Source organism: Pituophis catenifer, unplaced genomic scaffold (genome assembly GCF_029215685.1).
Source record: "Pituophis catenifer annectens isolate HBS135680 unplaced genomic scaffold, rPitCat1.0.hap2 SCAF_2, whole genome shotgun sequence".
In the NCBI taxonomy this organism is placed as follows: Eukaryota; Metazoa; Chordata; class Lepidosauria; order Squamata; family Colubridae; genus Pituophis; species Pituophis catenifer.
In genome coordinates, this window is record NW_027256882.1 from 170,052,470 (window position 1) to 170,079,855 (window position 27,386).

General features: G+C 39.5%; 1 protein-coding gene across 1 annotated transcript in view; it reads left to right on the top strand.

Annotated features, from left to right (window-relative positions):
- The window catches only part of COL5A3 (collagen type V alpha 3 chain), a 133,413-nt gene that overhangs the window by 92,230 nt on the left and 13,797 nt on the right, over positions 1-27,386 (top strand). Inside the window, exons 30-54 of the mRNA XM_070935015.1 lie at positions 1,474-1,581; positions 1,865-1,918; positions 2,007-2,060; positions 3,039-3,083; positions 4,564-4,617; positions 5,483-5,527; positions 5,910-5,963; positions 8,835-8,888; positions 9,426-9,479; positions 10,506-10,613; positions 11,921-12,010; positions 12,426-12,479; positions 12,751-12,858; positions 14,173-14,280; positions 14,535-14,588; positions 14,784-14,837; positions 15,220-15,327; positions 16,710-16,763; positions 16,863-16,916; positions 18,248-18,301; positions 19,890-19,943; positions 20,152-20,259; positions 21,076-21,129; positions 22,033-22,086; positions 25,318-25,371. Of these exons, the coding sequence (XP_070791116.1) occupies positions 1,474-1,581; positions 1,865-1,918; positions 2,007-2,060; positions 3,039-3,083; positions 4,564-4,617; positions 5,483-5,527; positions 5,910-5,963; positions 8,835-8,888; positions 9,426-9,479; positions 10,506-10,613; positions 11,921-12,010; positions 12,426-12,479; positions 12,751-12,858; positions 14,173-14,280; positions 14,535-14,588; positions 14,784-14,837; positions 15,220-15,327; positions 16,710-16,763; positions 16,863-16,916; positions 18,248-18,301; positions 19,890-19,943; positions 20,152-20,259; positions 21,076-21,129; positions 22,033-22,086; positions 25,318-25,371 (1,692 nt within the window). The remainder of the gene's footprint in view (positions 1-1,473; positions 1,582-1,864; positions 1,919-2,006; positions 2,061-3,038; positions 3,084-4,563; positions 4,618-5,482; positions 5,528-5,909; positions 5,964-8,834; positions 8,889-9,425; positions 9,480-10,505; positions 10,614-11,920; positions 12,011-12,425; positions 12,480-12,750; positions 12,859-14,172; positions 14,281-14,534; positions 14,589-14,783; positions 14,838-15,219; positions 15,328-16,709; positions 16,764-16,862; positions 16,917-18,247; positions 18,302-19,889; positions 19,944-20,151; positions 20,260-21,075; positions 21,130-22,032; positions 22,087-25,317; positions 25,372-27,386) is intronic.

Consider the following 27,386-nt stretch of genomic DNA (forward strand, 5'->3'; position numbering starts at 1 on the left):
GCCCTGGAGCCAGCCTCGTGTAACCTCCCGGGAAGCCAGTACCAACCAGGAGGGACACGGGTCCAGTAAACATGTGGCCGCACTAAGTCTCCCCAAAATCCTGTCCACATCATCGGGAGTCACAGCATCAAACTCCTCCCAGATAACATTCTCAAGACTGTTCCTCGTCACCCTGCCCTGATCTACCCAGTCAGAGTCCAAATCCCCCCGGATCTGAGCGATTTTGTCATACAGGTATTGTCCGAAATCCTCCGCCCTGCCTTCTAAGGGATCCTCCCGCACTCCCAGATGGAGCAGGGCGCGGGTCACCCTAAAACAGGGCGGCCGGACGATTCCCTGATGACGCAATAGAGGCGGAAAAGTAGTTAGACTTTGCCGTCTTTATCGCCACTAGGTAGGCCTTAATATGCGACCTTACCAGTGTTCGATCAGATTCAGCGAGACTGGCCCTCCAACCGCTCTCCAGGCGTCTTTTCCGGCGCTTCATTTCCCTCAGCTCCTCAGTAAACCAAGGAGCCACCCGGGATCGGCATCGGGTCAGAGGCCGCAAAGGCACAACTCGGTCCAAGGCCCCACCAGCCGCCCGATCCCAGGCGGCTACCAGGTCCTCGGCCGAGTCATGTGCTAGATCCTCAGGAAATGGCCCAAGCTCCGTCTGGAACCTATCAGGATCCATCAGGCGCCTGGGGCGGATCCATCTAATTGGGTCCGCCTCCCTGCGGCGAGGGGTCGCGGTTCGAAGATCTAGGCGAAGGAGTGAGTGGTCAGTCCATGACAAGGTTTCCATGTCTATATCCCCTATAACAAGACCACTCAACCACTGGCCAGAGACAAAAATCAGATCCAGAGTGTGACCTCCCCTGTGAGTAGGGCCATGAACTAACTGGGTCAGGTCCATGGCCGTCATGGAAGCCATGAACTCCCGAGCCACCTCAGACGTTTCACCGACAGATGGCAAGTTGAAATCACCCATGACTAAAAGCCTGGGTGTATCTACTGCCACCGTGGCTATCACGTCGAGTAGCTCAGGAAGGGCTGTTGCCACGCGGCAGGGAGCCAGGTACGTAAGCAACAAGCCCATCTGAACCCCACGGCCATGCATTGGCTGAACTTTCCTGTAAAGTATCTCTTTTTTTCTCTGAAACCCGTGTACACACACACTACACTACACTACACTACACTACACCACACACACACACACACACACACACACACACACACACACACACACACAAATCCCAGACTTCCTGTGATTCATTTCCTTCTCTCCCCATCTGAAATGATGGATAAAATTATGATTTATGATAAGTGCAGCTTATTTTAGTGTCAATAGCTGATATACACATGCCATTGTATCATTCTCAGAAATGACGGCACTCACAATACATGAGTGTCTCTGAAGTACTGAGAACATGCTTTGAAACTAGAATTTTATAGCTGTGATTGGCACAATTCTTTTAATTCTTTCAACAGGGTGATGCTGGCCCACTGGGCATACGGGGTGAGGATGGCCCCGAGGGGCTGAAAGGACAGTTGGGACCTACTGGGGAAGCAGGTCCTTCTGGCCTGGCTGGTGAGAAGGTGAGCTTTTGGAAAATAGGAAGCTATTTGTCCACTTATTGATCACCCTGGCATTCAACAACTCTCTGGGTATCAGGCAGAGGTCTTTCTCATTATGACTTGATCATAAAAGAAGAAAGAAATCAAACTTGGGATACTTTAGTGCCTTTGCTCTATTATTATATTCTGGTCCCACTGATTAATTGCAACAGGAATTTGTTTAATTCTTTCTCCACTCGCCAGGGATTGTTTAATTTCATCCCTGGGCACATGTAGGCTCTGATCATCTCCTTTTTTCCTGCAGGGCAAATTGGGTGTGCCAGGGTTGCCAGGTTATCCTGGCCGCCAAGGACCCAAGGTAAGCCAGAGGGAAGAACTGAAGGAAAGGAAGAAACCTTGTCCCAACCTATCCCGTCCTGCCCTCAAATCGGATTATTTTTCCACAGGGTTCGACCGGATTCCCAGGGCCCCTAGGCCTCATTGGAGAAAAAGGCAAACGAGTGAGTGAAACTGGGAGAGAAATGGGAAATATCCCTTGAAAAAACCCATGAGAGGTTTTTTTGCAGATTACAAGGATGGGAGAGGATATGGGAAGAGAGAAAATTCAACAAAAGGGACTGCATTGGAAAAGGAAGTAGGCAAATCTTTTTTTGAAGGTGCCAACTAAGGTTTAAGCAAAATGGTTCTCATCTCTTAGAAACTATTTTGCAGTCTCTTCATGAGGAGCAATTGTCAGGAGCACTTGTGGGCAAACTTGAGTTCTCTCCTTGTCCAGAAATGAACAAATGGGACTGCATTGCAGCCTGGATCTTGCTTCCAGTTACAAAATGTAACTGCATCAGGATTTGGAGGACTGTCTGTCCTCTATCCCTTGACACATTTTATTGATTCATTTTATTTGCTACAGCAGTGCTTTTATTTGCTAATGCTCACACTTCAGCATGGATCACAGCAAGGGAGCACAGTCTGAGAAGCAGGATTACCCAATTACCAGCTGTTTTCACTGAAATGAATCTGAGAGAGAACTGGTTCTCTACTTCCAAATATTCCTGTTGAACGTGACTTTCTAGTTTAGATTTAAAAAAATAATCCAGTTTTGTATTTTTTTAAAAAATCTCATGGCACACTTGTTAGGAAAAATGCTAGCAACCATAACCAAGGGATATAAAATAGACATTTTCCTTAATTTTAGGCAAATTTAATTGAACTTTATAGTTTAAGCGTCCAAATGTTTAGTATTTGGCAGATATGTTTATAACAGTGCTTAGCATTTTATTGTACATTTTAAATTTAGACATACATTGGTTCTTCCGTTAATGGTCAATGGTGGACATTTAAGTCTAAACTAGAGGTGACATGTGAGATAAGGGGACATCTGAGCATCTCTCTGTAATGTCCCATTTAAGCCTGGTAACTCTGTGTGTGTTGGCTCACTGAACTCCACCTTACCCTCCTTTTCTGTTTTCCTTCTTTTCAAGGGAAAAGCTGGCCAGGCAGGACAGACTGGACAGCGTGGTCCTCCGGTGAGCTTTCATAGAATAGATGCTTATAAAGTCCCAAGGTTTCTCCAAAGAGACTTTATTTAATGCTTATCAACCAATATGTATGCTGGCTAGAAGAGGTCCTGTGTTAAAATTTCACATTATCTCTCTCCACTTCCCATAACTGAAGAATAATTACAAGGATGCAAACATCCTGATGAGAATATTGAGACAGTGAAAAAGGGATATAATGAAAGTGCAGCACTCTAAGCCCATCATATTCCTTATATGATGTAGTGAGTAGTCCTGGGGAGCTGCAGCATCTTTTCTGTCTTTCACAGGTCATATTAAGTGTTTGTAATGTTGTTCTTGGCTCTGAACAGAGTAAAGGAGGTCTTATATTTTCTGGAAACCCATTCTAAGGACACTGCTTCCTGTGAATCCAGTTATTGTAAAAAATACTTCTGATTATCACAAGATACTAATGGCTTAAGTGAAAGGCAAAGAGAAGGAGCATCACCTTAATTTTGAAAAGTAATATGTGACTGACTCAATTAAAAATCATAGTTGTTGAACCACCCATGTTTGTGTGTCTGAAGGATGGGAGAAGTATCTCTTTGAATTTCACATATCTGGAGAGTGCACTTTGTTGCAACTACCCTACCCTTTGCAAAAATATGATGGTTAAACTGAATTTTCATTAATATTTCTTATCTCTTCCCTTTCTCCCATAATATGCCAATGAATATAGTAACCACTTGGGGCATATCCATTACAAAGCTCAAATTAATTCAATTAAATTAAATCTTAATTCAGATCTTCCAAATTTGAATTTGCTTGCAGAGATTTGAATGTATATTCTGATTTGTATGCCCTCACTTAGAGTTCTAATTATATTATTAATATTTCTATAGATGGAAAAATCAGGGAGAGGGGAGAAAACAGAAGAATGTGTTAAGGTTAAATGGACTATCCCAATGGGCTGCTCAAGCCAGAAAGCAGAAAAAGAAAACTTCATAGATATAAAAGTTATTGAAATATCACACACATCCCCCCAAATTAAATTTGGGGTTTAAACCCTTAATTTTCTTCCTTTTTGCACTGCATGTTTCACTGGAATGAAATGAACCAGATGGTAGTTGTGAAAAAGTGAAACCTTGCCTTTAAACTGGGTCATCTGTCTTCAGTCCATAGATAATTTCTCCAGACTTGAATTTGTTTCCTTTTCCTTCTTGGTTCATTCTGTAGGTAGATGACATGTGCATGTGACTGAATCATTGCAAAAAACAGAGATGTTACTTATAGTGTTATCGCTCTCTACTCTACTTCTACTTGGAACACAATTGCTGAAGTAAGAGTGAGGGGATGCTGAATTCTGGAAAGCACCCAGGGCTTAGCTGCTTAATAAATAACCCATATACTAATGGTAATCCATTTTTGTTCTGGGATCTAGGAAGCTTGGTTCAGCTCCAGACTTCAGTTTATAAACACAATCTGAAACTAATATCCTTTCCCATTTTAGGGTATTCCTGGTGAACGTGGTTTGCCAGGACCTACAGGGAAACCGGGATCAAAGGTATGCCTGTTTTCTGTATGATGTATATGGCCTTCTACATTTCTCCATACACAGTGCAGGATATGTGTAATCAGCTGTGGCCAGTGCACTCTCAAAAATGCACAGCCCTGTTCATTGTTTGCTGTCTCAAAAAAATATTTTTAAAATTTGCTTATTCTTGGATTATGTCAAATGTATTATTAAACTATACTCTTGGGCATATATTGTAGATCTAGCTGTCTTCATCCTTACTTATCACTTTTTGCAAAATTATATCACTCCATTAGAACTGAAGTTGTCATTATGCATTAAATCAAGCTAGATAAGCCACTATAGGTAACTAAATTATATTATACAAAAACATTGTATAGATTGCTGAGATTGTGCACTTTCCATCCAGAGTTGCATGATTTCATTCTTAAATGGTCCCACACATTAAGACTAACAGTATTGGCAAAACCATCCTAAAACCTCCACAAACAGAACTAATAAAACACAAATTTCTTTGTCTGTTGGAATTTTAGAATATTATCCCATACTAATGCTAATATTAGAATTAGTATGGGAGAGGCTGATAGATGTATCTTATTTATAAAATCTATCATCTACTATCATCTACTTTCTAAGTACTTTCAATTTTCCTATAAACAGAAACTTTTGCAGCGTAACTTTACCCGATACTGTCCAAAATATTATTTTAGGAACTCTGCATCATGTGATTTACCTGACTTTGTAGATGAATAGTAAAACTCCTAGGCTATTTGCATTTGTGTTATGCTGGTTTTTGTTCCTGCTGCTTTGTCAGCCCTTGATGTTAACTGTAATCAAAATCTGGAGAGGAGTGTTTTTTTGGTTGTTGTTCTTTAACTAATGTTTCTTCCTCCAGGGTGACTCTGGCCATGATGGTCCCCCAGGGACTATAGGAGAAAAGGTAAGATGAATGATTAAATCCCTGCAAATGAAGGACATCTGTGGTCAGCAATCTTTGCTCTTCCTCTGGTAAAAGTGTGTCTCAGGAAGAGAAGTTATGACATCATAAAGGCCATGATATTTCTGAGGCTGTTGAAACCATGGGGATGTCTTCATGGACCCAACAGTCCTAGAAATAGCATAGCCTTTATGATGTCATAGGTTCTTTTCCTGAGATACACTTTTGCCAAAGCAAAAATCTCCGCATAAATGGTTCCTTTATAGTCTATGGGAAGAATAACTAACTTCAGAAATTTAAATACTTACAATGTGATAAAATGTGAGAGTGGGGAAAGCAGAATAGGAAGCTAAAATATATTAAAGTATTTTTTCTTTTCCCACAGGGTCCCACTGGGCCACAGGGGTCCAATGGATTCCCAGGATCAAAGGGACCACCAGTAAGTAACCCACTTTTCCTTTTGCAAAAAATTTCTGTTTTAACTAGATGTAGGAAGAGGTAAAGATCAATATCCCATAAAATAGTTGTGTATGAGAGAGCGGATTGTATTTTTATTATTACAATCTAGCTAATAAAATTTTATTGTTTGAATTATGCATGGGGAGAATGCAAAGCCCAAGTTAAAAATAGGTTGTGTATTCAAAGACTTAAGTAAGCAATAGACTTACTGTTCATTACAGGACACCTATAAGTAAATATACTGGTATGTGCAGAATTTCAGTCTTGGTGGTATTATATTTTTACTTGCAAAATGGAAGAGCTTGGGTCTACTTTGCTGCAAAATGGTGGTTTGGATAATTGGTTGTTGACACAGTAGGGATTATAAGGTTCAATATCTGCCTGTCTGGGACTAGAATTGCTTTTGTAAGGTATATAGGATACGTACAACTTCAGATACCTAAAAGATTACCACCACTGTCAGATTTTGCAAAATCCAAAGAATGGCATTTGAGTTAAGGAAACATGTTTGAATCCTGTTCCTTTATTATTTTGTTGCCAGGGGCACTCATTTTGACCAAATTAGTTTTACCTAAAACATGTTAATTGCATAAAGAAGATGAAATAGCATAAAAATGTGGGGCATATTTCTATCATAACAGTTTAATAGCTTGACATATTCTTTTAAAGCTGCCTGGAGGGGACCAGGTGGTAGAATTTATTATTAGATCTTCTTTAATCTTCTCTTCTTTTCAGAGCTATCTTATTCCCATCTCAGTCCCAGTAGGGGAGCTCTGGAGGGCAGTCGTCATATTTCAATTTCTTCTCCCATGTTCATGATCAGAACACTTCAAAAAATGTAATCCTTGTTTGCTTTTTGAGCACATGCGATATAGATTTCACAAGCCCAAATTTCCCAACCTTTTTTTATTATATTGAAATCTTAAAACAATTTTATTAGGTCTAGCTCAGCATGGTTATCCATTTATACTGCATTGTGAAATACATTTATTTAAACAGTAGCACAATAGAATTTACAGAGCCTTTGCAATTTTAAGACAGACCAAGTCTTCATCCATAAACCCAATACAGATTTTCGTTCAAAGGGTACAGTGTATGTATGTATATGTATATGTATATGTATATGTATATGTATATGTATATGTATATGTATATGTATATTGTATTTGTGTGTGTGTGTGTAGGTCTTTGGTTATTCGGGTTTTCTCCCGCGTAAAATTGAATTTTTTTACGTGGGAGAAAACCCGAATAACCAAAGACCTACATACAAATACCCGCGAAAACCTCAGAAAACAAATATCTTACCTCTATGGGGAGGAAATCCACCATCTCACTAGGACCTATGAAAAACTTGAAGTCCAAAGAGTTTCCATTTTATGTGACCTCACATTCCTATGCAACTGCCGAGATCAAAATTTAATCCCCACTTGCTTCCAATTGAAATTCCACTCCAACTCTGCAGCCACCAAATGCATCCTGAAAAAAGCTGAATTGGCCCTAATCAGAAATGAACTTCTCCAATTTTACGCAGGAGAAAACCCGAATAACCAAAGACCTACATACAAACACCCGCGAAAACCTCAGAAAACAATATATTTATTTTCTGAGGTCTTCGCGGGTGTTTGTATGTAGGTCTTTGGTTATTCGGGTTTTCTCCCGCATAAAATCGGAAGTGTCTTGGTGAAGTCTCATTCGTCTTCTTCAGACTGGTGTTTTCGGCTTCATGCTCCTAGAAGCACAAAGCCAAAAACACCAGCCTGAAGATGATGAATGAGACTTCGTCGAAATGTCGCCAAGACACTTCCAATTTTATGCAGGAGAAAACCTGAATAACCAAAGACCTACATATGTATGTATGTGTGTGTATATATATATACACACACACATATATATACAGTGCTTTATAGCCCCTCTCTAAGTGGTTTTACAGAGTCAGCATATTGTCCGCCAACAATCTGGGTCCTCATTTTACCCATCTCGGAAGAATGGAAGGCTGAGTCAACCTTGAGCCGGTGAGACCTGAACTGCCAAACTGCTGGCAGCCGGTGATCAGCGGAAGTAGCCTGCAGTACTGCATTCTAACCACTGCTCCATTGCAGCTGAAGTCATACAATTACATGCTTGGGATAGACAAATGTAATAGACAGAAATGCGAACAAAGATAGCAGTGGTTCTACCTCCTAATTTTGCCCATGCTAAAAGAATCTGACAGTTTTTAATGGGAAATCTTCACCACACCCTCATTCTCCTGCAAGACTTCCTGCCATCCAATCTTATCTTTGTCCTTTTTTTTAAGGCAACTGGTGAACCTCTAAACATACTGCTGAGCTGCAGTCATCCACCATTTACATTTTCTAGAACTATGTTTGGGAGTCAGTTATATTCTTGTAAATAAAGATGATATTGGAAACAAGGAAAATTAAAAAACAAGCACCTCTTGCATTTCTGGAAAGAGAAAGAGAAATTATTGAAAGCCTGTCAGAACAGTTCTCTAAAGTCTAGCGAAGTGTTAGTTACTTTGAGCCTGTTACTCTTTCTCCTGTTCTCCCCTCTCTGGGTCAAGGAATCTTTTCAATAATGGCCCAAGTCCCTCTTCCTTCCACAGAAAAGAAAGAAGGTCTGCTTCCTTTTCTGTGTTCCAGGGCCTATTGAATATTTCCTTATAAAAGCTGCCATTTCCTTTATAGTATGCCAGTTTTCCCATTGATTAATTGGTTTAGAAGTAGAAGAGTTACAAATAAATAAATAATGAAGTTAAGTGAGGGAAGGATCCTGACAAGCACCTTATTTAGTGCTTGAACAACTACCACAATCTTTAAAAAAAACCCACACAATTATTTCTGTTTGTAAGGGTCCTGTAGGAAAAGATGGTCTACCAGGACATCCAGGCCAGCGTGGTGAGCCAGTAAGTATTAATATAAACTTCTCTCAGAGTTGGTTGTTGCCATGTGGTCTGTGGATAACTGCCTCCTTTTTTGTCTTGTTCTCCTTTGCTGATTTCTTGCCTTGGTAATTTGGCTGCTTTCTCTATATTTCCTTAATGGGCTCAGCATTCTATTGTTGACTCTCAAAAATGATTTTCGTTTCTCCATGAGTTGACGGAAAAAATGTCAGTCACACCATTTTGTCTACAAGTTCTAAGGTGATCAGTCCTCAAAACTAAAATAGTCAACTGGGTTTCAGCTGTTGAGCATTGCATTTTGAGCATCCCTAATACTGAGCATTGCATTTTACTTGTCTTATCTGATACAACTCTTCATATACATTGGACCAATGCTTGAAATTCCCCAATGAATTTGGTTCATGGTCCCACTTGATGGAATCCTGAAACTAATCATCCAATATCTGTTTGGGCTCCTGGATGAATGGACCACGAGGGAGATCGCCATTGGACCAAAATATCTTCGTTTTAGATAGTAATCTTTCTTTTTCTTTTCTATAGGGATTTCATGGCAAAACTGGCCCACCGGGGCCAACAGGAGTTGTGGGGCCACAGGTAAAGAGGTTCTTTAGTTTATGTATTCATAGTTAAAATATGAATTCATAATTAAAACTGGACAACCTTGGCTGAGATACTATCCATGTTGCTAAGGTAGCAATAAAACCAATGTGCAAACCTGATGTAGAAAATTAATGATATCTGTTTGAATTTAGTAGATACCATGCATGAAAGATATTCCAGAGTTTCTAGCTACCACAGTAGGACATGCAACATTTCTTAAACAGAGGGCCATATTTGATCTCTGAGTGGGGACCCACTAGTGACAATTGCATGATTATGTTATTGTATGCTTGTTGTCTTGTTGACATCATTTGTCAGATGCTGCAAAATTAAAGTTAATTAAGTACAATGATTATTTCCTATGTATTTAATATTTAATGCCCCCTCTCCCTTTTCTCACATTAAAAATTACTGGGGATATAATATCCATGCGTTCATCCTCTCCTTCCCAATTCTGAGAATTAAAATAAGTTCTGAACTAGAATTTGGGAAGTAGTAAACATAAGAAAGTAAGTATTAGCCAAACATTAGTTAGTACTTCATAGTAATACAGCTAGCAGCAGTGAAATAGGCTGCTTTGGCAGATAGCTTTTTCCTTCACTGAAGCTGCTTATCTGGCTGGCTTTCTGTAAAGGACATCCTCCACTGAGATCTTTTATTAGCTTCAATGATATTAAGTTTTCCTTCAACTCTTACAAGTTAGTAAATACATGGATACAATAGCTATCTGTTATATATAAAACCATCAGATAGCTTAGTCTGCATATGTCAAGCCTTCAATTCAGTAGTGTTGAAGTAGTAATATATATACAGTATAGTCCATGTATATAGGAAGAAGAAAAGATTATCTTGATTATGCATGCTTCGATCAATAAGAAGATGCAATGGAAATATCAGTTGAATTCCTTCAAATGCAAAATGAATGATCTGAAAGATGACCCAGCACAGTACTAATACTTTTATAGTTGTGTCTTATTATAAATTTAACCTGCTCTCAAAAGCATTGTATCTTCTCTACAGGGAAACACGGGAGAAACTGGTCCTATGGGGGAGAGAGGCCACCCAGGTTCCCCTGGTCCTCCTGGAGAACAAGGCCTGCCCGGTATTGCTGGTAGGGAAGGTGCCAAGGTGAGCACTTACAGGTACTGTAGTCATAAAGGATGAGAGCAGGTGAAAAGGAATGGATTTTCCTAAATGTTGCCAAGTGTCCCTAAACCAGAATCAGCATTATCTTAAATGTATTGCCACATGTACATCTCAGAGGAGCTGCATTTCAATCCTAAGGCAATAACCATTCTGTATTTTTGTCATGTTCAATACAAGGATTAAGAGCTTGCTCATGCAACCTTCATTCTACAAAATCCTTTGCAGTGGGACCATAGCAAAGCCACATGCTGATCCATATATTGACTTTGTGTCGGAATGGACAAAAAATTGGCAACTCCAAATCTCAACCAACAAATGCTCTGTCTTACACATTGGCAACAAGAATCAGAACACTAAATACAAGCTAAGTGGACATGACCTTGTTGATGACTCTGACTCTGTCAAGGACCTTGGAGTGATGTTCTACAAATGATCTAAGTGCCAAAGCCCACTGTAACAACATCACCAAAAAGGCATTAAGGGTTGTAAACCTAATCTTGCATAGCTTCTTCTCCAGTATTATTACAGTACTAACCAGAGCATACAAAACATTTGCTAGACCAATTCTCAAATACAGCCCATCTGTCTGGAACCTGCACTTCATATCGGACATTAATACAATTGAGCACGTCCAGAAATATTTCACAAGAAGAGTCCTCCACTCCTCTGCTCGTAACAAAATACCCTATGCCACCAGACTTGAGATTCTGGGTTTAGAAAATTTAGAACTATGCCGCCTTCGGTATGACCTAAGCATAGCTCATAAAATCATCTGCTACAATGTCCTACCTGTCAATGACTATTTCAGCTTCAACCACAACAATACATGAGCACACAATAGATACAAACTTAAAGTGAACCGTTCCAAACTCGACTGCAGAAAATATGACTTCAGTAACAGAGTTGTTAATGCCTGGAATGCACTACCAGACTCTGTGGTCTCATCCCAAACCCCCCAAAACTTTAACCTAAGACTGTCTACTGTTGACCTCACCCCGTTTCTAAGAAGTCTGTAAGGGGCGTGCATAAGAGCACCAGAGTGCCTATTGTCCTTGTCCTAATGTTCCCTATAATTGTATTCATTTTATGTATTCAATTCATGCTTATACTATATACTTATTATACTTATTATCTAATATGTACTCGACAAAATAAATAAATAAGTAAATAAAAATAAATATCTGGGTCCGGTAACTATAGAAAACTATAGTATAGCAGGACAAATGAAATCAGTTCACATCAAAATTGTTAGAAGTAACTGCATAGTAAAACTAGATCTTTACTTCTAGGGTGATCCTGGACCTAGTGGCATCCCAGGCATTCCAGGTCCTACTGGAATTAGAGGCTTCACAGGAGCCCGTGGTCCTGTTGGAGAGAAAGTAAGTATTCAAGAAGATGGACAGGAAATAATGTGGAACTTAATAGTTATGATAGGTATAGAATAAAATAAAGGTCTATGCTGTACCAGGCTAATTTAATTTAACTGGGTTATTTGGCTGCAACCACCATGGACCTCTGATTGCAACTTGCTTGAAATAAGTAACATAAGGGTGCTGTGTTGCTATGTCTTGGGTAAAAGATTCCATGGATCAATTTCCTTACTGTTATTGGAAACTTCATGCTAGGATAAATGAGCCTTTGGTCTCTTCAACCACAGTGAAGTTCTCCTGTTCCTGCCTGCATGTTTGTGATCTAAAAGATCCAATAGAAAAGGAGAAAGAGGATAAGAAGAGAACATGAAATGATGGCACCTCCGTGGAAAATCATCTTATTGTGTTTTACTTTCTATCACAGGGACCAATTGGGCTGAAAGGAGCAGAAGGGCCCCTTGGTCCAGCAGGCTCCATGGTAAGTAAACTAGTATATTCCCTTAACATCAAAAGGAAGAGCAGACTTTTGTTGCACAATGGAGAGAGAGGATGTGCAAATAATACTCATTATCACTGAAGTGATACTTCACTGCAGCTTACTGCAGCAAGATAGTCTGGGAGTCAAATTCTTGGTAGTGATGTTGCAGCCTGAATTAATTAATAGCGAACATTAATCAAAAGAGAGGTTTGCATTAAAGATAACTTCAGATCAAAGAGATGGGGTCTATAGATTTATTCCCTCCTGATAGGGTCCTCCTGGGGAGCGAGGTCCCTCTGGAGCAGCTGGAGGCATTGGACTACCTGGAAGAGGGGGTAATCTTGGACCACCTGGACCTGCAGGGGAGAAAGGAGCACCGGTATGTACAAGGCACCATCTTGCCATTAATGATCAATTTTAGAAATAGACATTCACAGCTCAACTAATATGCAAGATGATCTTACCCTAAAGAGTGGGTAGCTTCAATAAAGGAAAGTCATCTAATGAATGCTTATTATAGCCTTTCCCAACTTCCAGAAGTGTTAGCCTACAATTCCTTCTCTGTGATGGGAATGTATCCCAGCTTGTTGAAAAACATCAGAGAGAATTTTAAGATGAAACCATAAGATGTAGGAGTTGAGTAATAATAAATCCTTAAGTTCTCATTCTTTTACTTTCAATGCAAAGAGATTCTTTGCTCAGATCCATAGGTGGCATCACTTGCGCCATCCTGGGTCTGGTTCTATCCATTATAAGATAGTATAAATTCAGTTTTGCAACTGTTTTGGACATTGTGCATAAAACCATGGTTTCCTCTCATTTCATCACTTTATATTTTAATCTTTTTGATGGGGAACAAGACTTTGCATTTCTAAATGTAATATGCAAAATTTTGCACTTAGCCAAGTTTTAATTAAAATCTAAAAGAGTGTCACTGTCAGATTAAAATACTAATAGGAAAAAGAAAAGTGTTGTAGATAAAAATGGATTTAGGGAAGCCAAACAGAAAGAATGAATAATAGTAATAAAAAGTTTTCAAGATGCCCACTCTTATTATTAAGAAGTAGTATTGTTACGTTAATACTTGCCTTATAAATTGCCAATTGCAGCACTTTAAGAAGCAAACTGTCCATCAGAACAGGATGACACATGAAACATAAGTGGCACTTATACAAGATTTTGTCTGTAATTTCCTAGTATAAATAATGTCAAAGTCAAATTTCAAGATTTGTTAGACTCAAACATGCTCATTAGGTCACAGGCTGATTTGTAAAAATTACTACAAGTAAAATTAAAAGGAAGAAAACTTGCCATTATTGGCCGGTGCTGATTATTTATCTTTTATTCCTAACATAAATTGGGACTATTAATTGACTGGTTTCCAGCAACCTAATTTTTATGTAGCTTTGTGGCCGCTTTGAGAATTTTGTATCAGCATCCTCAGTGTGACATAACTCAAATGTAAATTTGTATGTCTATACTTTGTATATAACTTGTAATGGATCTTTGAGTGCCAGTATATAGTTAGTTTGAGAATTTAGAATTGAGAATTCTAAAGAAAGTTTATTCCCAAAGTGTGTCTAATTAAGGTATCCTTTAAACCACAGCAACCACTTTTCTACGCATAGTGAAAATTCTTTTTCCATAACAGACATCTTTATTTGACCCAGTTCTTATGTTTTCTTTTCCCCAGGGTGATCGAGGACCAATTGGTCCATCTGGTCGTGATGGAATCCCTGGTCCAGTGGGGCTTCCAGGGCCAGCTGGGCCTCCAGGACTTGCTGGAGAAGACGGTGACAAAGTAAGGGATCTGCATTTTGGAGGAAATAAGAGGTGTACTGGGTCCATTTGATTACATAGACCCATTTTTGTTTCCTTGGCAACACATGGCTTGGCAACAACTTCATTGAGATTTTCCTAGCAATTATTTCTATAGCTGGCTTGCTCAGCCAAGACTTTAGTCGGTGGGAGAAATGTTCCTGATAATAATTGCTGTAATGATGTTTTCTCTGTTTTTTTTTCCTGTCTTCTATCTCTTAATGTATGTGTGTATAGGGAGAAATGGGTGGTCCAGGACAGAAGGGAAGCAAGGGTGACAAAGGAGATGCGGTGAGTTTGAAGGAGATTGCTCAAAGGCTTTGGTGAAACTTATAACAATTGCCCTTTAAAACTACTCCCACATTTGCTTGCTATTTCTTTAAGGTTGCACTACCGAGATTTCTTTAAAAGATTGGACGACCAGAAATTCAGCACCAGGAACAGAGAACTAAGTGTCACTGTTTCACTTACTTTCTCTTTCAACAGGGTCCTCCAGGACCAACTGGGATCCAGGGTCCTATTGGGCATCCAGGATCTGCTGTGAGTCTTACTTCACCCCAACACTTTTTGCTGAAACAATATGAATTTAAGAAGTTTAGTGGAGGAAAAAAAAAGCCTTCCTCTTACTGTATTTTCAGTAAATCCAAAATGCCCTAAGATTCCTCCCCCCTGAAATGTTTGTCTTTCTTTCAAGTAAATATATACATCATTTCCCTTCAAATTGTTTCTCTCCTCTATGCACAGTTCAGCTCCTTTCCCTTATCCCTATTTTCTTTAACTATTTAGACGTTCCTTCTCACAGTAATGTTTAAGATCCTGCTTGATTAAAATGCTTTCCATTATGTCACATTCATCTCAGACTTTTGGCTCACTTAAAGCAAGTGAAGAATCGTTGATCTCTAACATTATATTTTGCTATTAGGGAGTAGATGGGGAGCCTGGGCGCCGAGGGCAGCAGGGTATGTTTGGCCAGAAAGGAGATGAAGGAACCCGTGGTTTGCCAGGTGTCAGTGGCCCACCTGGTTTACAGGTGGGTATGAGACCAACAAACAATCTTTAGAAGGTTCATTAATTTGATTGAAAGCAGCCCGGAAAAAAAACAGGTTTCAATTCATTTTATTTTTCTACCCAGTTAAATCATGTTCTTCCTTTGGGAATTCAAAACAGCTCATACAAGGATCACCCATTTTATCTTCATAACACTAGCATTGTGAAGTAAGCTTGGCTAAGAGATAGTGTCTGTTAACTCACCTAATGAACTCAGTATTTGAGTAGAGACTTGGACCTGGTTTCTCCAATCCCAGACTAATTCCTTAATTCATTAGATATTATTCACTGACTATTTATTTATTTATTTATTTATTTAATTTGTATACCGCCCTTCTCCAACAGGACTCAGGTTGGTGAACAGCCATGGTAAAACATAACATATAAAATTTAAAAACAGTTTAAAAAACATTAAATAATTTTGGTTATCCATTTAAAACAACCCGGATTAAAACCAATTACAAATTAAAACCGAAGGGATGGAATCAAGCCAGCCCAGCTAGGTGAAAAAGATGTGTTTTCAGGGCCCGACGAAAAGTTCGGAGGTCTGGTATCGTGCGTATCTCTGGGGGTAGATCGTTCCAGAGGGCAGGTGCCGCCACAGAGAAGGCTCTCCCCCTGGGGGTCGCCAGCTGACATTGTCTGGCCAACGGCACCCTGAGGAGTCCCTCTCTGTACTGGCCAGTGGGAGGCTATTGGCGGCAGAAGGCGGTCTCATAAATACTATGTTTGCACAACATGTTTAAGCAAATCTGCTAAAGACATAATAGCTACATTTATACAAGACATTAAACTTGAATGATTTACAACTTGGGTAGCTTTGTTTTGGTTTAGTGTTATGCAATCACAGTTATGTTTAGCTGGTTCATTGTACAAATGAGCTATTGAATTAAAAGCCAAACATCCAAACCCATGAAGTTCAAATATTAAAAAAACCTTTGGTTTATGATTCTAGCTGAAACCAATCTTTGGCAAAATTTTGATATGCTAAAATTTGATATTTTGGGAATATCTTGTTTCTCCAAATATTAGTTTAAAAAGGATTGACATTTATCATAGTTTGTTGAAGTCTTGAATGCTGCAAACATGTCATGGTAAAAATGAAAACGGTTCATTCGATTATTCAAGATTTTAGTGCAATTACACAATCATGTCATTTTCATGACTATGCCTACATCAAACTCCCTACTAAATCTGAAGTTCATTCACAAATATTTAAAAAAGAAGAAGAGAGGAAAAAATAACCCTACCTAAATTTCAAATATGTTCTTTTAAATCTGAGCATTGTCCAGAATCAGGAAATGAATGGAATGCTTTCTACTGCTCAACTGTAGTCTGCTATATACATGTGTGTTTCCCTCACAGGGAATGCCAGGGCTCCCAGGTGAAAAGGGCGAAAATGGTGAAACTGGGCTAATGGTAAGAGTCAGTCATTTCCCCTCTGGCTTCACCTTTGACCCTGGGCTTGATTTTATTACCAGGATCACTTATGAATCATTCCCTTTCTATATCCTCTAGGGCCCACCTGGAGCTCCAGGGGCCCAAGGCCCACAAGGTCCCAGTGGTGGAGATGTGAGCAACATTTTTTTTTTTTTTATGTAAAGCAAAGAGGGAGAAGAGTGATTTCAGACACTTTAGTATCCTGGATAACTCAAAACTATATTCCCATCTTCCTCCTGGGGAAGATGGAGACATCATTTGTATTGCAGTATTAGACTGATAGATTTGGGTAATCCTTGAAGATGAGTTGCGTGAAGCTGCAACACATTATATGAATGAGTAGTGCAAGTGTAGTTGGACTATTGAGAAGACATGCTATAAAGTGTTGCTAGTTGAATATGAAAATATGGCAGATGAGAAAATTCCAAATATCTGTTTAGCTCCAATTTACCACACTGAACCATATTCCAGATATGTTCCAAGTCATAGAGCAGCCCATTTATTCATAGTGCTGAGCTCACATCTTCATTTTATATAAAAGCTGTTGTGTAATATATACAGTACATTGCACATTGAGCAATCTCCTAAATGGAAATGATCTGCATCCATTGACTTTATAACAACAGTTTCAAAACAATTACGGTTACGGTGACCACATATTTTTTTTTCCATTTATTGATTGGGTTTTGTGCCATTACTCATTCTAATAGTTTTAGATGCAATATAATCAGAACCATAAAGCCTGGATGCTCCCAGGGATCCTTGCAGATCGAAAGATAGAATAGAAAATTAAGAAGTAAATTAAACAGGCTAATGGCTATTGAAATAAACCTAGCATATAGATTAAACTGATAGAGACAGAAAAAATTAATACAGTCATAAAACAAATTCAGCCTTCCCTTTATCAATAGAAGCTCCAAGACAGGCCCATGGAAATAGAACAACTGCTAAGCATAGCTTCATGTGTCTCCATGGTGTGCTAATTTGATGGATGAATGGTCCCACCAGGAAAGCATCCCCAAGAGACTTCAATAGCTGTAGCTATTGAGCAGGTAGATAGATGCCTAGGTAATGCAGCATATCAAGTAATCATATGAGGACCCTTGAAAATCAATTTAAGTAAGTGCCTGGGCTCAGCAGCATCCATTAATTTGTAGGGCCTTCTGATATGCATGAAGCTCCCTGCATGTGAAGAGAGAAACATAGTTTGGTGTCAGGAAATACTTTGGGTATTAAATCACAGAGTCCAAAGATGATAAATGTCAGTGAGTTATACAGTCTGGAGCTGTGGTATAAGGCAAAAGGGGATGAGTTAAAAACAACAAGGCTTCAAATATTAAACACATGTAATATTAGTTGGAGGGAACAGAATGCTCTGAACTGGTTAAGTAATCGGTTTAGCAGTTAACACTCAGGACTGAGTGATTTCTCTGAACTAGTTGTTGTGTATCTTTTTATTTCAGGGCCCACAAGGACAGCGTGGTGGGGTAGGCCAGCCTGGTGCTGTTGGTGAAAAGGTGAGGCCTGAGAGGATATTTCAGGTGAAGGGGTAACCCCTGTGATATATAGATGACTTCACCCAACAGGGTCTAAGGGATGTGAAGTATTTGGTGTCAGCATTGGGGGAATTTGGGATTTTTCCTGAAGGGAGGCAGTTGCCGTGCAGAAAGAGGGAATCTATGAAGCTAGATTGTGTTTCTAATTCTTTCTATCCAATTTCTATAATAGTTTGTGATCTCTTTTCACTCCCACCTCCCAAAATATGCATGAAAATTGATATGCCTTTCTCATGACAGATGCATTTTAATCCGGTGCATTTTGAAATGCTACTTCCATTCTATCCACATTTTGGGCTGCATTTTTGTTTCAATATATTATCTTTTATTTGGAAATGGCATAGCAATATTTGAAAAAGAGTGTACCATGAAGGAGATTTGTGTTTTAATTCTTATGCTAGCTTAGAAAATGCAAATGAGATAAGTTTGCATAAAAATACAAAGCCAATGAATTAATGGCCTGTCACTATGTGATGGTATTGGAACCAACACCATGGGCCTCAGCATTTTCCTCAGTACATCCACATCTCTGCAAGGGAACAGAAGGTTGTAATTTCCCTGTAAAATTTGCATACAGACTCTTTTCCCTGGCAGCCTAGAATTTAGCTAGCAGCAGATACATGGTGCTTTGAGTTATTCAAGAGGAAACAAATTCAGTGTGGTAACAAATAGAAAGGGAAGAGAGTATGATGGAAGCTGGAAATATCGAGAAATTAGTGTATGTCCATTGTGGACATGTGCTTTGGCTATCAACAGGTAGAGGAAGAATGATAAAGAACATTTGACTTGCAGAACATGTCCATAGATAGGAGGATAACAAAATTCTGCATAATATACATTTGCTTTAGATAAGCATGAAACAAAAGAATGTTGTTTCATATAGGAAATCTAGATCCAATGACTTCTAGGCCCTCCTGGAGTTTCTGGATATATCAGAACCTGACAATTTCTAACTAGAAAAGTCTTCTCTTGATTAGAAACTTTCATTCTCACTCTGTGATTTGGAGAATGTCGAGAATGTATTACAAGTTTTTACATTAAAAAATTAATAGTCTGTATGGCTAATAAAAAATGTTCACTCCAAAGCAAATTGACAAGTATGCCTGTCACCATCTATTTGAACTTCACAGATTCTTCTGTCTACCTTACCTTTATTTTTTATTTTCTCTCTTTCCCTCCCTCTCCCACCCTCTCTGTGTAGAGTTTTCTAGACAGATGATATACTTCCAAATAAAGCTCTGGGCTGTTTTCAGATGCTATCTTTGTTCTAAAAGTGCTTGTAAGAACCAACAGTGTTAATGGAAATAAAGATCATACTGAAGTTATTTTTTCAAATATTTTTTTTTAAAAAGAAAAATGGCAGGCAGCATGGCAGAGATCAATGAAGTAGGTACTGAGAAAGTCCAGTTTTTAAAAATAGATGGGTACATTTTAGTACTGTATGTGTCAATGTGCATATCTGAAAACTAGTTCAAATAAGAACTGGAAATGCAACATTAGCTAGAGATTGGTTAAAGCTTCCCTCTTTATTTTTTTCTCTATCTTCTAGGGTGAGCCAGGTGAAGCAGGGGATCCTGGACAACCAGGGGAACCAGGCCAACAAGTAAGTTTCTAAGTTTTGAGAAGAGATCCTTCCCCATTCTTAGTAGGGTATGCTAATGTCTCTCTATAATACATCATTCTCTGAAGTATAGGGTCACTTGATTAATTGATCCTTCCCTCTCTTTGATTAAGTGAGCAGTTTAATGCTAAGGATGATTTAATGAACAATGGCGGGGGACTCTGGGTTATATCTGTCTATGCATTCACAGGGAGTGAAAGGTGATGTTGGTGAAAAAGGAGATTCTGGCCAGTCTGGAGCAGCAGGGCCACCTGGAAAAAAAGGCCCCCCAGGAGAAGATGGATCCAAAGGGAACATGGTGAGCTAATGATTTCTGAATGTCAAAGTGGCAACAGCTATTTGGTCCTTCCTCTTTTATGGAAAAATATGTCAGATCCATCTAAAATGATAGATAAAATAATTCTACGGCCTTATTGACTACCCACTTCTATAGCAACTTCCAGGAAAGATTTCACAGCTGCTTTGAATGGATAGTTGAGTGAGCACCGGGGTGAAATCCAACAGGTTCTGACAGGTTCTGGAGAACCAGTAGCAGAAATTTTGAGTAGTTCGGAGAACCGGTAGCGGAAATTTTGAGTAGTTCAGAGAACTGGCAAATACCACCTCTGGCTGGCCCCAGAGTGGGGTGGGAATGGAGATTTTGCAATATCCTTCCCCTGGTGCGGGGTGGGAATGGAGATTTTGCAGTATCCTTCCCTTGCCATGCCCACCAAGCCACACCCACGGAACTGGTAGTAAAAAAAATTGGATTTCACCACTGGTGAGCACTCTCATTTTGCAGTGAAGTAAAGTTAACTGCATCTTTTCAAGATGCAGTTAGTATCAATTGATATCAATCAATTAATATTAATTGATTAATATCAATTAATTGATAAAATTGGAAAGGACCACATAGCTGTCAGTTGCAATCCTCTAACATAGTTGGCATAATTCAAGATGGTGTTCTCTCAATTCAGATCTTAAATTCAGGAGATCTAGAAATCTATAAACAAGACGAACTAACGTAATCTGCAATTGATACTATTTTCACTTAGGCTTGTGAGGCATTTCCTTTCACCTTTGGAGAAACTGGTACTTTCTGATATTTATGGCTTATTGCATTTCTCCATCACAGGGTCCGATAGGATTCCCTGGTGACCCAGGTCCAACTGGAGATCCTGGTCCTCCTGTAAGTATTAGCTTTGAACTGAGTCACAACATTGTCACATTTCATTTCCATCTTTGGGAAATAATTTAGTGGGGGTAAGGAGTAGGAAAAAAGTTTGAAAGCTACAGCTTTTTGTTTTGTTTTGTTTTTAGAGAAAAGAGGAATCTCATACTGAGATCCTACTCAGATCTTGTCTTTCATAACTTTAATTACATGAAAGTTGTACTACTGTTTGCTCTTTTTCTTGAGAGAGTTAGGGTTAGGGACTGCCCCAACTCTACCCTGAATTCATTGTTAGGCACTCAGTTCAGCATCTAGGAATTGTTTGTTTAACTTTCCAACACCTAGGAGCTGCTGTTTTTAGATTTATAATCAATCAGAGCTTTAGTTGGATGCAAGGAGAGACAAGAACTTGGCTCCTTTTTATGTTGGGGTGAATAATCACATAAAAGAGGGATGCAGAACCTGTGGCCTTCCGGGTGTCACTAAACTAATGCTAACAGCAACTGAATCCGGCAGATCCAGTGATTAATTTTTCTGGGAATTATAACTCAGCAAAATCTGCAGAGGTTTCTTGATGTGAATAATAAAGAGGTTTTAATTATATTCCTGATATATATGAATAAGGGTTTTGGAGCTAGAACTTCACCTGGATTGGGTATGAAATTAATAAATAGTTTAGGAAAAAGATCTATGGGCTCCCTAAATATGCTGATCAGGTCTGAGCATATTCAATGACTAGAGAAGCTTGTTTCAAGTTGGAATTGGGAAAACACAATGTGGTGCATAGAAGGAAGAAGGTATGACAAAGTAAGTGATGAAACTCTGAATCGTAGCCCTCCATGTTACATTTTGTTGCAGGCCTCATTTGTATTCTCTGTACTCAGAATCTGATTTGCTTTGTTCCTGTTTACTTTTGTGCAGGGCCTAGATGGAATTTCTGGTGAGAAGGGTGATGTGGGTGATCCAGGACTTCCAGTAAGTATAGAAAACATTCTTGGTGGAGAAACTATACCTTCTACTCTGTAACAATATTCACCTTCACTTTTGCAACAACAACAACAAAAAGTCCATATCGTACCTCGATAACAACAATATATATTGAAGCTTTATTTATGAATTTATTTACTTATGTATTTACTTTTCCCAAAAGTGCTTTTACAAGTGGCAACTGAACTTTCTGGTTTTTCTTTGAAGATGTTTTGCTTCTCATCCAAGAAACTTCTTCTAAACTTCTTGGATGAGAAGCGAAACGTCTTCAAAGAAAAAACAGGAAGTCCAGTTGCCTCTTGAAGAAGCATCTTTGGGACAACCATGGCCTAGATGACTGAGAATCTCTGTAGATATGTATTTACTTATTTTTCATATTTTTCAACTGCCCATCTCCCTTGGAGAAGGGCTCTGGGCAATCTACTGTACAATAAAATGTTAAAATGTAAAAACATTATAAAAGTAAAAAACTTAAAAGGCAGGGATGACTAAACACTGTTAAAATTAATTAGAAGATGAAGTAAGGCTTTCAGGGCACTAGCCAGCTCCATGACTATGTGCTCCTCTGAGTTCCCCACGTGAAGCCACAGAGCAATGTTTTAATTCCTTTACAGAAGGCCAGGAGAGTGAAGGCCTGGCTAATCTCCCAGGGGGAGTTGGGGGGAGAATATTCCTTCAGGTTTGGGGGCGGAATGGCAGAGAAGCCTCTCTTCCTAGTCTCCGCCAGTCAGACTTTCTTAACCGAAGGGGTCGACAACATACCTTCCCTGCCTGTTTGGGTGGGGAAGAATCTATGTAATGGGATGAAGGTGGTGTGTAAGGCAGCCTGGTCTCATGCCATGTAAGGATTTATAGGTCACAATCAATACCGTGAATTAGATCTGGAAGCAAACTGGAACCCAATGTAGTTTGCAAAGCAAAGGTTTTTACATGTGCCCGTCTTTGGGCACCCAAAATTACTCATGTGGCTGCATTCTGCAGCAGCTGAAGTTTCTGGATACTTTTCAAGAGTAGCCATAGGTAGAGTGCATTGTGATAGCCCAAACAGGACATGACCAAGGCATGGCTGAGCAAGATATACATAGGCTTTTTCATAGGGGTATGATTGTTAAGAAAAAAAAATAGAAAAATACAAAGCAATTTTGAAACAAATGAAAATGTGATTTGAAGTGGGTGAAAAGAACTAAACAAGGAGTCTCCAGCAGAGTATGTAGAATGAAGAATAAAACTAATGAAATTGTTTGGAATGAAAATGAAATAAGGGAAAGAGGGAAAAAGGATGTTAAGGATTTGTAAGGGAATGAAAGTAATAAGTCAAAAATGCTTTGAATGTTACTATGAAAAATGTTAAAATATTGATGTGATTTACTTATGGTGAAGCTGCCTGTGAAGATTTCCAAGCCAAGATGGTTGTATTTGACAGATAAAATGGAGCAAAACATTGCACATTTTTCATAAATTGGGGAAAAATGGTGAAGAGAGATGAATATGTGTGTCTTGTAGGTGAAATATTCATTAAAAATGCCAAAATGGATGGATAAGTGTTCAGATATTAAGAAAAGTAATGGATAGCATGTGATCTGTCATGAGGAATATTTCTTTGTCAAAAGAAGTGGAAATGTTTTTAAGACTCTGCTTCTATCCACTTTGATCTATGGAAGAAAGAGTTAGGAATGTCAGAAGAAACACAAAACTAAGAAGAATGCTGAGGGGAAGAAGGCAAAAAGAGAGAGGGTCAAGAACAAATGAACGCTCAATAAACATGATTTGAATACAAAAGTGGATGACTGATACGAGAGACGCGCACTGAGTCTGTTTGAACATACAGAGAAAATCAGTGAGGATTGAACTGCAAAATGAATATATAATGTTGCATGGAGTTGACAAGACCCTCAAAAATAGAGAGATGAGGTCTAAACAACAAAAGTATGTAGTGATTGGGGATATGGTTGAAACAAGAACAGAAGAGTGTAAAGAATGTATGATGTGAATTAAATTTAGCTTTATTTCTCTTTGTTTTGTTCTTATTTTATATCCTTAAGTTTCTTTTCCATTCTATTTCTTATATATTTTCTGTGCTTCACAAATTGCTGTTCATCTTGAAAATGAATAGTGGGTTAGGTTCATATATATGAAAGTCCACTTTCTCCATAGCATGCATGGTTTTATATATCCTGACCATATTTTCCTCATTATCCTTCTTTGCCAAACTAAATAATCTCAAATTATAATGTTTTCACATGTGAAAAGTATTTACCCGGTCTCTCTCACACAGAGAAGATTGCTTTTTTCTGTACTTTTTCCATCTCTATTACCATTTTTCAAAATTGGTGACCAGAATGACACATTATTCTAGATTTGGATGTAATACATAAAGACATTACAGTTATTGGCAGTTTTATTTTCCATTCCTTTTCAAAGGTTGCCTGGTATGAATTTGCTTTTTTCACAGTTAATACTCATTGGTGGAATCTTCACCAATTCTCAAGGTTTTTTTCTGGTTAGTTAAAGTCAGATCCCCTCCTTATATATGGGATGTACATCTACATGTTCACTGTATATGCAAATGAAGTTGATTATTTTGTTTCCTCTCCTGAATTTACAATTTTTTAAATTTGTAAAGTGGGATTTGGGAGTCAGGGATATGTCTAAATTTAATAAAATAAATTAATGAAGCCTGAGAATTGAAGTTCTCTGAAAGAGATAATAAGGAAATCCAAATACATTATGTTAACTGAAATTTCTAGGATTTGAAGACAAATCAAAGGGGAAACCATGATAAATCAATGTCACCAGTGTTATTTTACTGCTATTACTGTGATGAATAATATGGGAAACCTAAAATAAAAACAGTTGAAACCCATCAAAATATTAAAAGCATTTTGATCCAGAATGTTGCATACTATACAGTTGTCTCTTAAAATATTAATATTGATGTATACTTAAAAGTCACATCCACTGATCCAAATAAGGTTTGTCACAAATAGAAACACTGCATTCATGTGTAGTGGCATATTTATACATAGCCGGAATCTTATATCAATCCAATCAAGGATAATTAAGTTTCATTGCACTCAGGGAGATTTTTTTGTGTGATTGATCTACATCAGACCCATGTTATGGGATCAGGAAAATTTCTCTGTACACTACAACACGTGACTTCCCAAATGATGTCCTTAGAAATAATACTTTTTGTTTTATTTTTCTAATTTTGTTTAGGGTCCACCTGGAGCTTTTGGGGAACCAGGTCCTCCTGGGCCACCAGGGAAGAGGGTAAGTTGGGATTTACATAGGCAAACCTCCAAGGCACAACTGTTCTTTCTGTAGGAATGCCATGACAGCATGCTCTGTCCACCAGTATCAGATACAAATCTCCAATAAACAGCACAACTGGATGGAAAGTAGCTCAACAAAATGGCCAAAAAGTGATGCAGCTAAGAATCATGGATGTTCGCCTCAGACTAAACAAATGCCAGCACTCCTTAAATAATCTCAAGAATAACTGGATCAAACGATGAAACCAGAACACACAAAAATGCTGACAACTACAATCAAGACTACATCTCTTAAGACAAGCTGAAAAAAGGAAAACAAAACTCAAAAACAAACTGCTCAAGCTAATCCTCAGGAAACAAAGAACCTAAATGAGTAGTCAATATGTTCAGTCCTCCACAGTCCACTGCAGAACAATTTCCTGCAAAAATCAATCAATCTATCTAGCTATCTTATTTATTCGGAAAAGACGCCTGGAGAGCGGTTGGAGGGCCAGCCGGTCTGAATCTGACCGAACACTGGTAAGGTCTCATATTAAGACTTACCTAGTGACGATAAAAGCGGCAAAATGTAACTATTTTTCTGTTCTTATTGCATCATCAGATAATCACCCGGCTGCCCTGTTTAGGGTGACCCACTCCCTCCTCCTTCAGGAAGTGCAGGAGGACACCTTGGAGGGTAGAGCCGAGGATTTTGTACACTATCTGTATGATGAAATCGCTCAGATTCGGGAACAGCTGGACTCTGATAGGGTAGATTCAGGGGGGAGGATGGAGGCAAGTCTTGAGAATATTATCTGGGAAGAGTTTGACTCTGTGACTCCTGAAGACGTGGACAGGATACTGAGTAGACTGAATGCTGCCACATGTTTATTGGACCCGTGTCCCTCCTGGTTGGTGCTGGCCTCTCGGGAGGTTACACGAGGCTGGCTCCAGGGGATTATAAATGCTTCTTTGAGTGAGGGTGTCTTTCCCGCCGCCTTGAAAGAGGCAGTGGTGAGACCTCTCCTCAAGAAGCCTTCCCTGGACCCGGCAGTGTTGGCTAATTACTGTCCAGTCTCCAACCTTCGCTTTGTTGTGAAGGTTGTTGAGAGTGTGGTAGCACGACAGCTCCCTCAGTACCTGGATGAATCGGCTTATCTGGATCCATTCCAGTCGGGCTTCAGGCCTGGGTACAGCATGAAAATGGCATTGGTCTCATTAGTTGCTGATCTCTGGAGGGCTCAGGACAGGGGTTGCTCCTCTGTCCTGGTCCTATTAGACCTCTCAGCGGCTTTTGATACCATCGACCATGGTATCATGCTGCACCGGCTGGAAGAGTTAGGGGTGGGGGGCACTGTCCGGTGATTCTCCTCCTTTCTCTCCAACCGGTCACAGTCTGTGTTGGCAGAGGGACAGAGGTCGACCCCGAGGCCCCTTGTATGTGGGGTGCCACAGGGGTCGGTCCTCTCGCCCCTTCTGTTCAACATTTATGTGAAGCCGCTGGGTGAGATCATCCGTGGTTTTGGGGTAAAGTACCACCAGTACACTGATGACACTCAGCTGTACATTTCCACCCCGGACCACCCCAATGATGCCCTTGAAGTGATGTCCCGGTGCCTGGAGGCTGTGCGGATCTGGATGGTGAGAAACAGACTAAGGCTCAACCCATCCAAGACCGAGTGGCTGTGGTTTCCGACATCCCGATATAGTCAGTTGGTGCCATCACTGACTATTGGGGGCGAGTCGTTGGCCCCCACGGAGAGGGCTCGCAACTTGGGTGTCCTCCTGGACTCACAGCTGTCTTTAGAAGAGCACTTGACGGCTGTGGCCGGGAGGGCATTTTATCAGGTTTGCCTGATTCGCCAGTTGCATCCCTTTCTGGATCGGGACTCGTTAAATATGGTCACTCATGCCCTCATCACTTCCTGTCTGGACTACTGCAATGCTCTCTAAATGGGGCTCCCCTTGAGCACACGGAGGCTCCAGCTGGTCCAGAATGCGGCCGCGCGGGTAGTTATGGGAGCGATGTGGCAC